This window comes from Synchiropus splendidus, chromosome 15 (genome assembly GCF_027744825.2).
Source record: "Synchiropus splendidus isolate RoL2022-P1 chromosome 15, RoL_Sspl_1.0, whole genome shotgun sequence".
In the NCBI taxonomy this organism is placed as follows: domain Eukaryota; kingdom Metazoa; phylum Chordata; class Actinopteri; order Syngnathiformes; family Callionymidae; genus Synchiropus; species Synchiropus splendidus.
In genome coordinates this window covers 2,244,847-2,258,105 of record NC_071348.1, presented here as the reverse complement: position 1 = coordinate 2,258,105, position 13,259 = coordinate 2,244,847, and the positions used below count along the sequence as shown (strand labels likewise).

The window sequence follows — 13,259 nt, the reverse complement described above, 5'->3', positions numbered from 1 at the left end:
GTGTGGTCAACGCAGGACGTGCAGGAGCCAAGTTGACCAACGCAGTGATTGGATTAAATGGCTCCCTTCGTTACAGGCTGAGGAGAAAACTCTTGGATGAATGTCAGCGGAATGAGAAGGACTTTGCCCTGTGACATATTGATTTAAATGAAAAGCACATTTCTGCTCCACCATGTCAGTTTGTTGGTCACGCCTTCCTGGGACTGCATCCGCTGAAGAAACATGAAACCGACTGGCTGGGTTCCACCGATGCCCATAGGTTTGTGCCAGATGAGGAGACCCGGCTCTCTCTGAACCAGGGCGCCCCCCTGTGTTGGTGAGGGCCTTGATGTAGCAGCTGTGCTGGCTGAGGTCACTGAGGGCAGATCAGTCCTCCTCCTGCTCGCAGGGACGTCCAGGCCCAGGGTCCATCTGGATGTGCTCCAGCGTGGCAAAGGAGATGAAGTGCATTCTGGGTATCACAACTCTGTGGTTTGAGAGGTCACGTAGTCTCCAATTAATATATATACAAGTAACATCCGACTTACAACCGGGATCGGTTCCGACCAACCGGTCGCAAGTCAGATTGCACGTAAGTGGAATGCCATTCAAAATAGCCGACGCGAGGGTTATAGGTGCTACTGTAGTGGTAGATGGCTGTGTGAGAGTGAGATGCTGGGATACTGTGCTGCCCTAACTGTCGTACGTGTTGCTGGGCTGCTACGTGCTGCGGTGCCAGACATTTAAAAAAAAAAAAAAAAAAAAAAAGCATCTGCTGGCCGCGGTCGTAAGTATGGACTGTGTGTATATATATATATATGTGTGTGTATATATATGAATGTTGAGAGGGATGTGATGACATCATGTGTGATTATGAAATTACACTTTAAAAATGCACAGAAAATATGGTTTGTTGTGTTTTGTTTCCTTTTAACCACATTCCATTTAAAGATTCTCGATGTGTCTTACACATTTCAAAATCGACTTTCAATTCTGATGTATTTTAAGGGACAAGAAATGCTCCTAAAATAGCCAACGGAAAGGACGGAAAATTTAGAAAAATAATCAAACAAGAATGTTATGTTTCAGTTGCGTCGTAATGAACAAAAAACAATGCACAAGACAAAAATGTCAGTAGAGTTTTACTCTGACTCCAGGAGGGCCACATAAACACAGTCAAAGGGCCGCATTTGGCCCCCGGGTTGCACTTTGCCCAGGTCTGCCATAAACCAAGGAAATATCCATGTTTCCAGGTAATAGACTGGCTGAGTGGGTTGGGATCCGTCTGACCTTCCTGCGGCGGAGCCCTTGATGCTGGTCACCTGGAAGGTTTGCTTCCTGCGAATGACTCGCCGTTTCTCTCTGTCCTCAGGGATTCGGAGATTACTGACTCGGGACAATCTCACACGCCATCTTTCATTTACACAGACAGAAACGCAATTTTTGTGATGATTATCTTCTAAGGACTCGCACAAACGTTTGGTCCTTTAATTCAAAGCCCTTGCGCAGGGGTCTGTACTGGTGACCCGTCACTGGGATTGAAACCAGCAACCCTCTATGCTGCAGCTCGACAGCCAGTTTGTATTTTCAGACTCAGGACATGAGTCAAGTCTTGGACCAAATCCCCACCACAGTGGGATGGATGAACTGAAGGTAACAAATCAACCACTTACAACATGAAATGTTTGAATTCACTTGTTTATTCTGTCATTTGGCGTAACGGAAATATGGACATTTTTTAAAAAGGTCCTGTCATTTGTGCCACTGATCTGCTGTGTCCCTGAACTGTAATCTATGTGACTCTGGACAAACACCTCTGAGACTGAAGGCCGCGTCAAACTGCGTGGGTTGAACAAACCCGCAGCTGCACCTTTGCACTTTGCGAGCGGGTCGAAATGATCAAAGGCTGCTTTATGCTACGCACAACAAGTGCTTGTGTCTGGAAGGTCAAACGAACAGAAACTTCAAAGCAGCTCATATTGCCTTCTGTTGAAACCGCACTGGCCACGCTCTGTCCACAAGAGGTCGAGAGTTCAAGGCCTGCACCGCCACTGCTGAGAAAGGATCAAGAGGGGTGTAGGCCGTACATGGCCGAAGGACATGGACGGGATGCTGAGACAGAAACACGGAGGGCAGCAGGGCAGAAATGGACAAGGGAGACAAGTGAAGGTAGTGAGTTAGAGACGGGTGAATGGGTGACAGTACAGAGTGGGAGAGGGCCACAGCGGGCGGGGATGCTGTGGTGGAGCAGGAGCGGGAGGACGGGATGGTGTGAACCACAACGTGATGGAGGTTTGACAACGCAGGAGACGTGTTGGGGCTGCCGGCCTGCTGCGCCAGGCCCGCCTGCACGGCGTCCAGGTGACGCGTGTCAGCAGAGATGCTGTAGCTCTCAGTTCTGGGGCTGTGTGTCATGTCCTTGTGTGCACACGCTGGAGTCTGTTCCAGGACCTTCTGCATGTGCTTTCTGGCCTCTTCTTGCAGCTGGCGGTACTTGTCTATCTCCTCCACTGAGAAGCTGATGGGCTGGGCCGCCTCTTCCCTGCTCTGCCTGTCAGCAGCTGGAACTTCTTCTGGACAGGAGTTCTGACTCTCCACGACGGCAGTGCTCGCCGTCTCCTCACTGTTCTCCAGCAGCTTTCTCCTCTTCCTCTCCTTCTTCTGGATTGCTGGTCGTTTACCAATGATCGGGAGGGGCCACGTCTTCGTTGTCTTCTGTGGCACCGGTTGCGCAGTGGGAGACATATCAGTCACATGATGCTTTGAGGGACTGCAGCCATCGGGCGTGCTGTTCCGCCCGAGTTCCTCGGCCAGGCACGTTCTGCCTGGGACGGAGAGCTTCCTGTTGGCCGTGCATCCCGAGCTAGTGCTGCTTCTGCTCCACTCCAGGCTCATCTCCGACATGCTGGGACTGCTCATGGGGCTGCGATGCACGCCGGTGTGCCCCATCCACCACTGCGGACCTGGTGAGCGATGATGCTGTGTGTTGTCTGAAGCCCCGCGTGTGCAGCTTAGACCACTTCTGTCGCCTTCGCCCTGAAGGCTGCTCTTTCTCCTGTCGTCCCAGCTGTCCGCGCTGCCCCAAGTCCATCTCTCCAAGCTGCACCCGTCCCATTCTTCGAGGGGTCTACCACTCCTGCGCCTCCTGCTCGGACTAGGGCTACTCACCCAGCTTCCATGTCTTGAACCCTCCTTCGCAGAGCTGCCCTCGGCCTCCGTGCTGCTCAGACTGTTCCCTCTCTCTGCCTCTGACACCAGGGCCCGACTACCTGTTTGACCTCTGTTTTTCTGTCCGTTTTCCCTGTGGAGGAGTTTCCTCTTTCTTGCAGGGCAGCCATTACAGCTGTCGTCAGGGTAACTGCAGTCACTGAAACTCCTGGGGTTGCTATGGTGACCCTTTTCCCAAAGCAGGTTTTTGCTGCCTGGCCAGGGAAAGGCCCTCTTCCCCTGGACCCGTCCGTCTGCAGGGGTCCTGCTGAGTGAGGCTGGTCCCGGAGGAAGGCTTCGGTGAGGCCCCCTTTTTCTGACCAAGACAGAACACCTCCCCAGGAGGCAGCAGCACCCTCCAAGCGCTTCCCTCCTTCCTGCAGTGTTGCTGCCTTTGCTCTCCCAGCATCTTTCCACAACCGATCTTCTGTCCCTGCCGGTGGAGACGCTCATGACTACGCTTCTGAGTTTGCATCCCGAGGACTTCATTTTCTTCTTCTTCTTGTTTGACTTGTGGTGTTTCTTTCTGTCCCACTTTTTCTTCCCTGGTGTATTTGTCTTGATTTTCCTCCACAAGCGGGCTGTTTCTGAATCAGCCTTCGATGCGCTCCGACCTGCCGCCTCACTTTCACACCTGATGCAGCAAGCACTCGGCGTGCTAGCCTTGGTGACAGGCTGTAATTTACTGCTCACTCTCGCCCTGATCCCCCTTGGACCCCCTAATCTTCCCTCTTGAGGAGACCAGAAGTTCGAACGGGAGACCGACCTCACTGTACTTGGTGTGTCTCCGTCTGGTGACGTTAGCACCGTGTTGTCACCGGACAGCTGTGCTTCTGCTTTCGCATCAACATCTGCTTGTACCTGTGCATCACTCCCACCTGCCTTGAGTCCTGCCTCCTCTTGAAAAGTGTCCAGCACACATGAAAGCTGTTCATCTGATGAAGCATCCAGCAGCCCTGTGGGAGCCAGTTTTGGGTTGCAGCTGTAGGAGATGCGCGGCTCGGACTTGGTGAACTTCAGTAAGCCGACGGGCCAACTCAACCGAGTCGCGCCATCCTTCCCGAGCACACGCATAGGCTCCTCAGCTGAGGCCCATTCAGATGGAACAGAAATCGAGTCTTCTGTTCTGTTCACATCCTCCGTGGACATCGGGGTGTGGTCACCATGGACGCCGTCTTCCATGAGCTTACACTCAGTGTACTTCCGTCCATGGTTGCTTTCCTTGATCTCTCTGTCTATATCTTTGATTATTTTCTTTATCCTCTCTCTAATTTGTTCCCTTTTTTCTCTTTCTTCTTCTTCGTGGTCAGAGAAGACTGAAGCTGAAGGCTCCAGTCTTGGCCCTTTGCGGGAGAAGCAGAAGGACACGCCGAGCCTGCCCCCCACTCTCCCGCGCTGGGCCTGATGGGATGGCGGTTTGGCCTCGTGGGACGCTGGAAACGTGCTGGGCTCTCGTGAAGTGGCCAGCTGGGTCGGAGATCCACAGCGAGCCAGAGCTTGTGCAGCAGAAGATGTGCCTCTGTCCTCGGGGCCGCGCTCTCTGCGTTCGGTCGGCGGCTTGTTCACCACTCTGACGGCACTTCTGACTCCACAATTCCTCTCTGCAACTCTGCAACACAGAATCAAAGCAACGCTTGATTCTCGCTCATCTGTCACACTTGAATGAATCCCAGAACTCAGAGGCTGGTCTGGGGTTACATACTGTCCCGCACATGCACTCACATCCTCACTTCGCTCACTCACCGATGACTCGCTTGCTGGTGCAGACGTCGGAGAGCTTTCTCTTGTTTGCGCTGCTCCTTCCATGTCTTCGAGGCCACGTTACGAGCAAACTCCCTCTGCTTGAGCTCTTTCAGCCTCTGCAAGCCAAGCAAGTGTTTCAGTCCAATCGTTTTCACGACTCGGGAGGCTAGTATGAACTGCACAGCGCCAACTGTCAATGGGACCTGTGCAACTCTGGACATGGATTAAAGCACTGTTTTTCAACCTTTTCTAGCCACGGCAGCCTTGGTTCATTGAGAAAATCCTGGGGCTCACCACCAAAGGAACCTGGGCCAAAGTTAGCATTCTCTGCCTGAACTTGCTTCATATAAACAATGATTCTTTCTCTCTTCACATTTTGGAGCACATTTATTTTGTTGTGAATTTAGTTTTTCAGAGGCAACTTTTAAACCACAAAGCAAACTTTGACAGTCCATCAGTATCAATAAAGTTTACAAGTGAGACACGTCACGTTAGCTCTGTTAGCTCTGCGGTGCAGACAGTCTTTGGCGTGGTGGCTCCGACAAGGATCCCTCCCCCCTTCCCTCCATGGTTCTGTGGTGAAAGTGTGTGGTTAAGTTAGAGGCGCAGCAGGAAATTGCGCATGTGAGCGGCTTCTTGGCTGTGAGTGTGTGGGAAGAGGAGCGCAGTGATGCTGGGGTGATTGCTGTCACATGCATGGATGATACGTTGCCGGTAGCTGCGCTGCTTCCTCTACTGCCCTGCATTTGGGGAGGTGCATCGTTGAATGCCAAAGTCTGAGGGTATTTATAAATAAATAAATATATGTATAAATAAAGGATGTATATTTATTTACATGCGATCGGAACCCTGTTTCATGCCTCCCCATCACCCAGGGCGACACGGTGAGATGGTTCTGGCCAACAGCCTCAGTTTTTCACGCAAATGGTGCTACTTTTTCAACAATACTCTGCCCTTTCTTTGCCAGGGTTTTTCTTCGGCCTACTTCAAAAGTACGGTAGAGTTGCTGCTGTAACACAGTGACACTCTGTGTCCAGGAGTGTGTGGAGAAGTTTGGGCACAAAGTTGCGGAGAACAGATTGTTTGGACCATGAATGTTGGCGCATTAGATGCTGGTGGTGAAGGACTCAGGAAGGTCAGTCTGGAGCAGACCCCTGAGCTTATCGGACTAATTGGCAGGAATGGAAAGCAGACCTCCTTCTATGTTCATGAATTCCTTGACTTTAAGATGTCTTCACAGAGACGGCGAGATGTTGAGGCCTATGAAAGAGAAATGAAGGGACTGGTGTGTTCAGGAAGCTCGGAGGCAGCGCTCCTATAAAGCACCCTCTCCAATGAAGCCCATTGCAGCTGATGAAAGGGAAGCCAAACCCCGAGTTTGAAAGCAGACACAACCCTGGGACAGCAGGCGCAGTTTGGATGAAGGACTGACTCCATGAATGAGGCCACTTTACATGTTGCCCTCGGCTTTATTTCATCGACGCCATAGTTGGGTCTGTCGAGGCTGCGAGGCACCAAGTCTGATGTAGAACACAGCGGCAGTGGTGGTGATTTAATTTTAGCAAACCACAAATGAATCACAGCAAAAACAATTATTTCTGCTCCTAACAAATGCATACGTACGGAGCGTGTGTGTGTGTAAGACTTGTGTTTGCACAGATAGGTGCTGTGATCCTCTCAGGAAAACAATGAATCGCGTCTCCCTCAGATTTCCTTTCCTGACACAATCCCTTCTTCATCCACGCTCGGCAGGTGTGTGTGTGTGTGCCTCGTCCTTTCCTCGCCACACGCGTGTTTGTTTCTAAAGACGGCACATTCCAGTTGGCGAACAGATACCGCATTGTTCACAACAATTCTTTCCTCTTCTTTTGTCTCCTCTCTCTTGCAGTGTGCAATCCACCCAAGGCTCACAAACACAAAGATGTGCTGTTTATTCAGGGGGGACAAGCCACCACGGAATGCACCACATCTTTGCTCTGAACTTTATGATGATACAAAATGGAGGAACATGTCGGCACGGTGTCGCTCGTGCTGCACCCTCACAACAGGGGGGCAACCTGTGCGCACTCCAGTTGCCCTCCCTCCCCCCACATCCCAGCAACCTGCTCTTCAGGTCCCTCTGAATAGAGAGCTGGACGCAGCAACGATGAGGCGCCATTCACGGGTGGGTCATGAGTGAGGGGCCCTGCAACATAACTCCAATCCAACCACGTGGAAGCAATGCTGGAAACAAGCAAGTCAGGGCCACTGCCTTCCAGGAAGAAAACGGAGGGATGGATGAAAGAACAATGTCCAGATTTACCAGAAGTTTCTATTGATCTCCTTCATTGTCCGCAATCCCAGCGCAAGCTTCTGCTGCACTTCAGGCTGCCAAGGCAGAACTCACAGACCCAGACTGCCATGATTTATTCATTCCTCTCTTTATGCCGCAGATGACAGCCATCAGGCTAATCTTTGCTGAGTTTAACAGAAGTGACTGTCGCTCTGCTTTATCATTTGCTGCCTAACATCTGCCTCCTGGACCAGACATCCTGGAGGAATGCTGTCGATGCTGCTGTGTTCCAACCTGAAGACGTTTTAGTCCCACAACAGAACACTCATCTCATCTTGGACCAGACTGTTGTGGGACCGGACTATCATGGGGCTGGACCAGATTATAATGGAGCTGGACTGGACTGTTGAGGGACCGGACTATCATGGAGCTGGACTGGACCGTTGAGGGACCGGACTGTTGAAGGACCGGACCATCATGGAGCTGGACTGGACAGTTAAGGGACTAGTGGAATCTAACAGCAGCAAAATAACTGGAACCCGGACGCAAATAAATCAGGTTTCCTCCTTTGGCGTCAAGCAGGAGATTGTTCCATTTGAAAACAAATGCTGCAGCAGGAAAACCTGCGACTATATTTAGAAGAGATGAAGAAAGAATCGGCGTGCACACAAGGGAGAGGATTTTTCATGTTAACAAAGATGATGTCATGTCCCCAGCAGCAGGAAGCAATATCACTCCTGCTTCCCATCTTGACATGTTCTTTGAAGCTGAATCCGCCTGTCCAGGCTTCCCATCAATATTCTTTCAGATGCATCAAAGGCAGCTCAGGCTCGGGCAACCGGAGACCAGTTGATTCATTTCCACATGGGACTGAGACGGGCTTCTTGTTCTGGGTTTCCCCGATGTTTGGGACACACAACACGGATGTTGCCACCTTTGTGAGTATTCATCCAAACACAGCCTGTAGATGCTTTCTCGGCTGAGAGGCAATAACAGAGCTTCACACCTGCCTCCAGCAAGTGGACAAGGTTGTCGTGTCAAGTCTCAATGAAATGGCTTCATTTCATTGAGCTGCACCCTGAGTCATGAGTGCTGGAGAGAGAATATGCTCCAGCTTTCACCTGCGGTCACCAGTCAAATGAATGGCTCTTCCAGGTGGGGACCTCACTCACCCAGCAGGGGCTCACCGGACGGTCGCTGGAAAGCGAGGTGGCCTGGCCCCAGATGGATGGGAGGAAGGTTTGGGAATTAGAGGAGCTGATCCTCATCTCCGCTGCTTTTCACTTGGCATTTGAACAAAAGTTCTTCTCCACACAAACCTCAAACACTGCAATCGCAAAGTGCTGTTCCCCTTGACGATGAACGCGAATAGCAGAAAGAAAAAAAAAACATTTTCTGCTCTCCACTCGGCGCCATGAGTCACAGCTCACGCCAGATGACTGTAGGTTGCTTTGGACAGGAGTCCAGTGGACCATTAGAGAAAAAGCCCCAGCAGCAGCTTTTCTGCGACGTCCCACTTTCCTGCTCACTTCCATTCAGTCTCACCGGCGGAAGGTTGCTGCTGACAGAAATCTGCGGCTCCACCAAAACACACACAGCCATGCCTCCGAGTTTACAGAGGCACGTCCTCAAAGAGGAGCCGGTCCCCACTTCACAACGCCCACACTGTGCAGCGAAAGCAACATTCAATACAACACTTCCCTCACTGTCATTGTTCTTTGAAAATGAATTGAAGCAACCGCAGGCCAATGTTAGCGCTTTGTTTTAGCCGGCGGCAGCCACATGAAACAAGCTGCACGAGGCACTGAGCTGACAGTTGCCACTGGCGCTGTGGACACACACACACACACACACACATGCAGCGGTCCTCGCCAGCAGTTGGGATTCCAGCTGAAGACTGCGTCCTGGCTGGACTGATGGCTTGAGGGAACCAAGGGTGCTTAGGTTTTGGTGTCTTGTAATTGATTCAAAGACTAACATGAATGTTGCAGCAGCTCAGATACAGAAACAGGCAGTTAGTCTCCTGCCATGGGCCCCGTGTTTAGCATCTTGGACTGAAAATAGCTGCTACTGCAAGGCAGCAGGGAGCTGGATAATATTTTAGGATAACTGGAGTCGTGTGCAGGTCACACCCTCAGGTCCTCCTCTGGTCTCCAGCAGTCCAACTCTGCCTCTCCACGTGTCCAAACAAGGGATGCTCCGATCAGGATTTTTGCTACAGATCGCCGATACTGATCACATGGATCGACAATGAATTTGTAATCAAAATGATGAGACCTTCTGTGAACATGATGTGAAAACATGAACTTTAAATCACGTTTTTATGCACCTCTCCATGGTGGTAAAGAATAGAAAAACCTTGCTGAATGCAGCAACTATTCTGTCAAAAGGACTGAACTGAAAAACATTTAGTTCGATATGAGACGTCGCAGGTGGGTCTCTATGGACTGTGCTGTGTCCGTGAAATATTTACATACTGTAGCGGGACTCTGAGACAGAGAGCACTGCACTTATGAAGGTTTCCACTCCAGATGTTTTCAACAGTTTCAGATTCAGGTGGCTGACGAACGCTGCACCTGACTCAAAAAAGGCACGGATCTGGTCGTTTCCGTCTCCGCGTTAAGAACACCTGAGAAAGGCTGCTCATCTAGCGCCGGGAAATTAAGAATTCTTTCTTATCATTCCGAATGACACGCTCGGACCGACGGGTGTTGCTAAGCGTCAGCTGCTGCTGAGGAACCAGCGGTCTCACTTTCACGAGTCCGGAAAACTGTCCGTGCTCCGTCAAGTGCTGGTGCTTTAAATGGAGTGTTTAATTTGAAGGCGCTTCTCTGCACAGCATTTTCCTGGGCATGTGCTGCAGGATGCAAACTTTACATGACAGATTGAAAGAAGCTCCACAGCAGACATGTCGCTGCCGAGTGAGCAGTGAGTGGGGAGGAGCGGACACACCACAACCAGCGGGGCTTCATCAGAGCGCCGGCTGTCATGTGATCAGTTGTGATCGGCAGTGACAGGTAGTGATCGGCATTCACCGGTCAGGCTGTAATCGGAATGATCGAAGCATGACATCTGTTCTCCCAGCCTGTGTGTGTGTGTGTGTGTGTGTCCCATCCCAACAATAAAGTGCTGTGAAGAGCATGTTCCCCCATCTGCAGCGAGGCTGCCTCTCATGTACCTGCTTGTGTGCGTGGTCGTAGGAGTTGATGTGGTTGTCAAACTCCTGGTGTCTGAGGTACTGCTTGTCACAGAGCTCACAGTAGTACAGAGCCTTCAGATCCTCCACAGCCCTCTCCGCTTGCTCCTGCAGAACAAACAGACAGACGGAGAACAAGTGAGTCGAGTGGGGAGGAAAGAAGACGGAGCCCAACGCTTGGTTGGAAGCGAGTGTTTGCCATTTCAAGCAAATCTCCGTCCTGGAGACATCAGCAGTAATGGCCTCCACATGTGCCTCTGAATGAAGCTGTTAAACAGCTTCCCATTAAAGCCCATTGCCTTTGTGCTGCGGCTGGAGGCTCCACAAAGGCAGCAAAGTGCTGCGCTCGCAGCCACTCTAACCTGGAAGTAAGATAGACACGGCGGCGAGTGGAGTGACCGGCAGCGATGGAGCACAGGCACAAATGATAATTCAGATAAAACGCCTTTTAACACTGCAAACATTCTACGTGGGAAGAAATAAATAGAAAAAGCAGATGCATCGATGGCGCACTCAAACCTCAGGGGACAAATTGCTTGTCTGCATGCTCACATCAGGATTTCCTCTTGTCCGAGGACACGCTCGCGTGTGCGTGCGTGTGTGCGTTCATGCCATGCTCGGCTTCAGAATGTAATTTCCCTCAGGCCAGGGGCTGCCAATAAACACTATTGAATTCTGCTCTGCCCTGACATGATGGGAATTTCATTTCAGGTTGTCACTTCCTTCTCTCTAAACTTGTATTCACGTTGACCAATTATCAGGGTCTGATTTCCATACTTCCATGGTGGCGCTGATGAACTTAAAAGCTGATCTGATGAGAGGGAACACATGGAGGCGAGGACAGCAGCGTGGGCCCTGTGGACTTGAGCTGCCCACTAAATGAACAAGGAAGAAGGGGTTTTCAGTAGTGATGGTGCCGCAATCCGGTCGACTCGGCAAAAACGAGTCGATAAGGAAGCGCACCTGTCAACAGGATGCAACTGCTGAAACAATCTGATCTCACGCTTCCTTGTGAAAGTCTTTGTGGATCTAAGGAGCAGCTCCAAGGGAAACGCAAGGTGTCTGCCGCGTGGGACCGTTTAGTAGAATAACGTAGAATCATGTATTTATTTCAACCTTTAGCCACTTTGTCTCAGATTTTCGACTTGTCTTGTTCCATTCTAATTCAAATTAATTTCAAGGTATAATTTAATTTAGAAGAAAAAAACTCCACGCGCTTCATCGTTTTCACGTTTGTCACATGATGATACACGGTCACATTATTTAAAGATGATAATAATGGATAATAATGAAAGCAAAGACTGAAATGATATGATCATATACAGTAGGGCATCAAATCAGAGTCAATTCAGACGCTCAAGAAGGTTGTCCAGCAGGTGGCAGTAGTCAGTGACACAGTGTTGACGCTTTATGACGCCTCATTTGCTCATCACTAGTTTTCAGAAACGGTCTGTTCTCAGCTGGCGTCCTTCGTCTCACTTTCCGCATTTGCAGCCTTCTCCCTTCCCCTTTACTCTGCGTTATGTGTTGCTCATTCCGTCAGGCTCCCCTGGTTCTGACACGTGTGCGATGCAATAATTAAGCCAAACACATTTTCAATTGACTCTGCTCTTCTTGCACAAATGCAGCAGGCGCGGTGATTACGTGAGTGTAAATGGAAGCGCTTTTCAATTCCGCTGCGTTTGTCAGATGAGTGGTGAGGTCCGCTCCTCCCTGCTGCTGCTGCCGCTGTGTCAATGAAGAGTTGTGCGATTCCAACATTTTCTGGCAAACAAGGGAATAAGTGGAGGGGAAAACACAGACAAACACATCCCTGTAAAAGAAGAGTCGTCTGAGCTGCTTTTATTGTAGTTGCAGCCATCAGCACCAGAAGTTTGTGCTGACTCAGCATGAAAAATGACTCATGATGAATCACACCACTCGCCTCATTCTCTCTCATTGAAAAGAATCCACATCCATTAACTTTGTTTCAGTGAAATCATTATTTAATTCCAGCTGCTTCCCACTCGGCTTCTGGTGAGAAAACGCTCGTTCGTTCAGATCAGCCTCAAACCAGTGAGCACATCATCATGCTGTCCATCCTGAGTCCTGGCGCTTGCTCCGCTTGGTGAAGACGAACCTTCCTGGCCACTCGTGTCATTGTCACGGAGCTTTTCCCAGAATGATTCCCGTCTACATCCCAGTGGATCTGCAGCCACGAGCACAAGACTGACATCAAAGATCAAGGCTCCAGCGAGCAGCCTTCATTTGTCTCCACATCATTTGCTTCACCCTTCCATATCGATCCGCGGCCATTAACTCGGGTTGAAACATGTGCCTCCCATTTCTGCTGGTTATTAAAGCCCAAACTCTGCTGTACATGCACCATTGATCCGTGGCGATATAACAAAGCAGCTCCTCTGCTGGTGGTGTCCAATTCTTTCACCTCAACTTCCACTGAAGAAGCAGAGCCGGCAGGGGGCTGCGAAATTCATGGATTTAGCTTTCTCGGATTGACAGCAGGGATATATTTGCGTGACAAGCAATGGCTTGAAGCAATGAAGCGGTTTGAATAAGCCGATGTTTCCGGGACTAATCCAAGGAAGATGATGACACGCGTCGCAGTGTTTGACCTGCTGCTCTCTGCATCGGCCATGTGCACCTGTTACTGGGGCGAGATCGGCAAGCGCAGGTGAAGTATTACCAGGCCCGGAGAGTGTGCTGTCCAACGTCCCTGAATTCCTGTGTCGGGCCACGGCAGTCTGACGGAGACACCGGAGATGACATGCCGGAGTTAGCGTGCCGCAGCTAGCATGCCGGGGTTAGCACACTGGAGTTAGTGTGCCGCTGTTAATGTGTTGGAGTTAGCACGTCAGGGTTAGC

General features: G+C 50.5%; 1 protein-coding gene across 2 annotated transcripts in view; it reads right to left on the bottom strand.

The window, feature by feature from the left end:
• Nucleotides 1-1,677: 1,677 nt before the first annotated feature.
• LOC128746667 (G patch domain-containing protein 8) overlaps nucleotides 1,678-13,259 on the bottom strand; it is a 29,245-nt gene continuing 17,663 nt past the window's right edge. Inside the window, exons 2-4 of one of the 2 annotated variants that reach the window (XM_053843872.1) lie at nucleotides 10,380-10,505; nucleotides 4,930-5,045; nucleotides 1,678-4,795 (exon numbers count right to left, since the gene is read on the bottom strand). In XM_053843872.1, the coding sequence (XP_053699847.1) occupies nucleotides 1,954-4,795; nucleotides 4,930-5,045; nucleotides 10,380-10,505 (3,084 nt within the window). In that variant the 3' untranslated portion in view covers nucleotides 1,678-1,953. The remainder of the gene's footprint in view (nucleotides 4,796-4,929; nucleotides 5,046-10,379; nucleotides 10,506-13,259) is intronic. The other variant, XM_053843873.1, reaches the window with a different exon arrangement.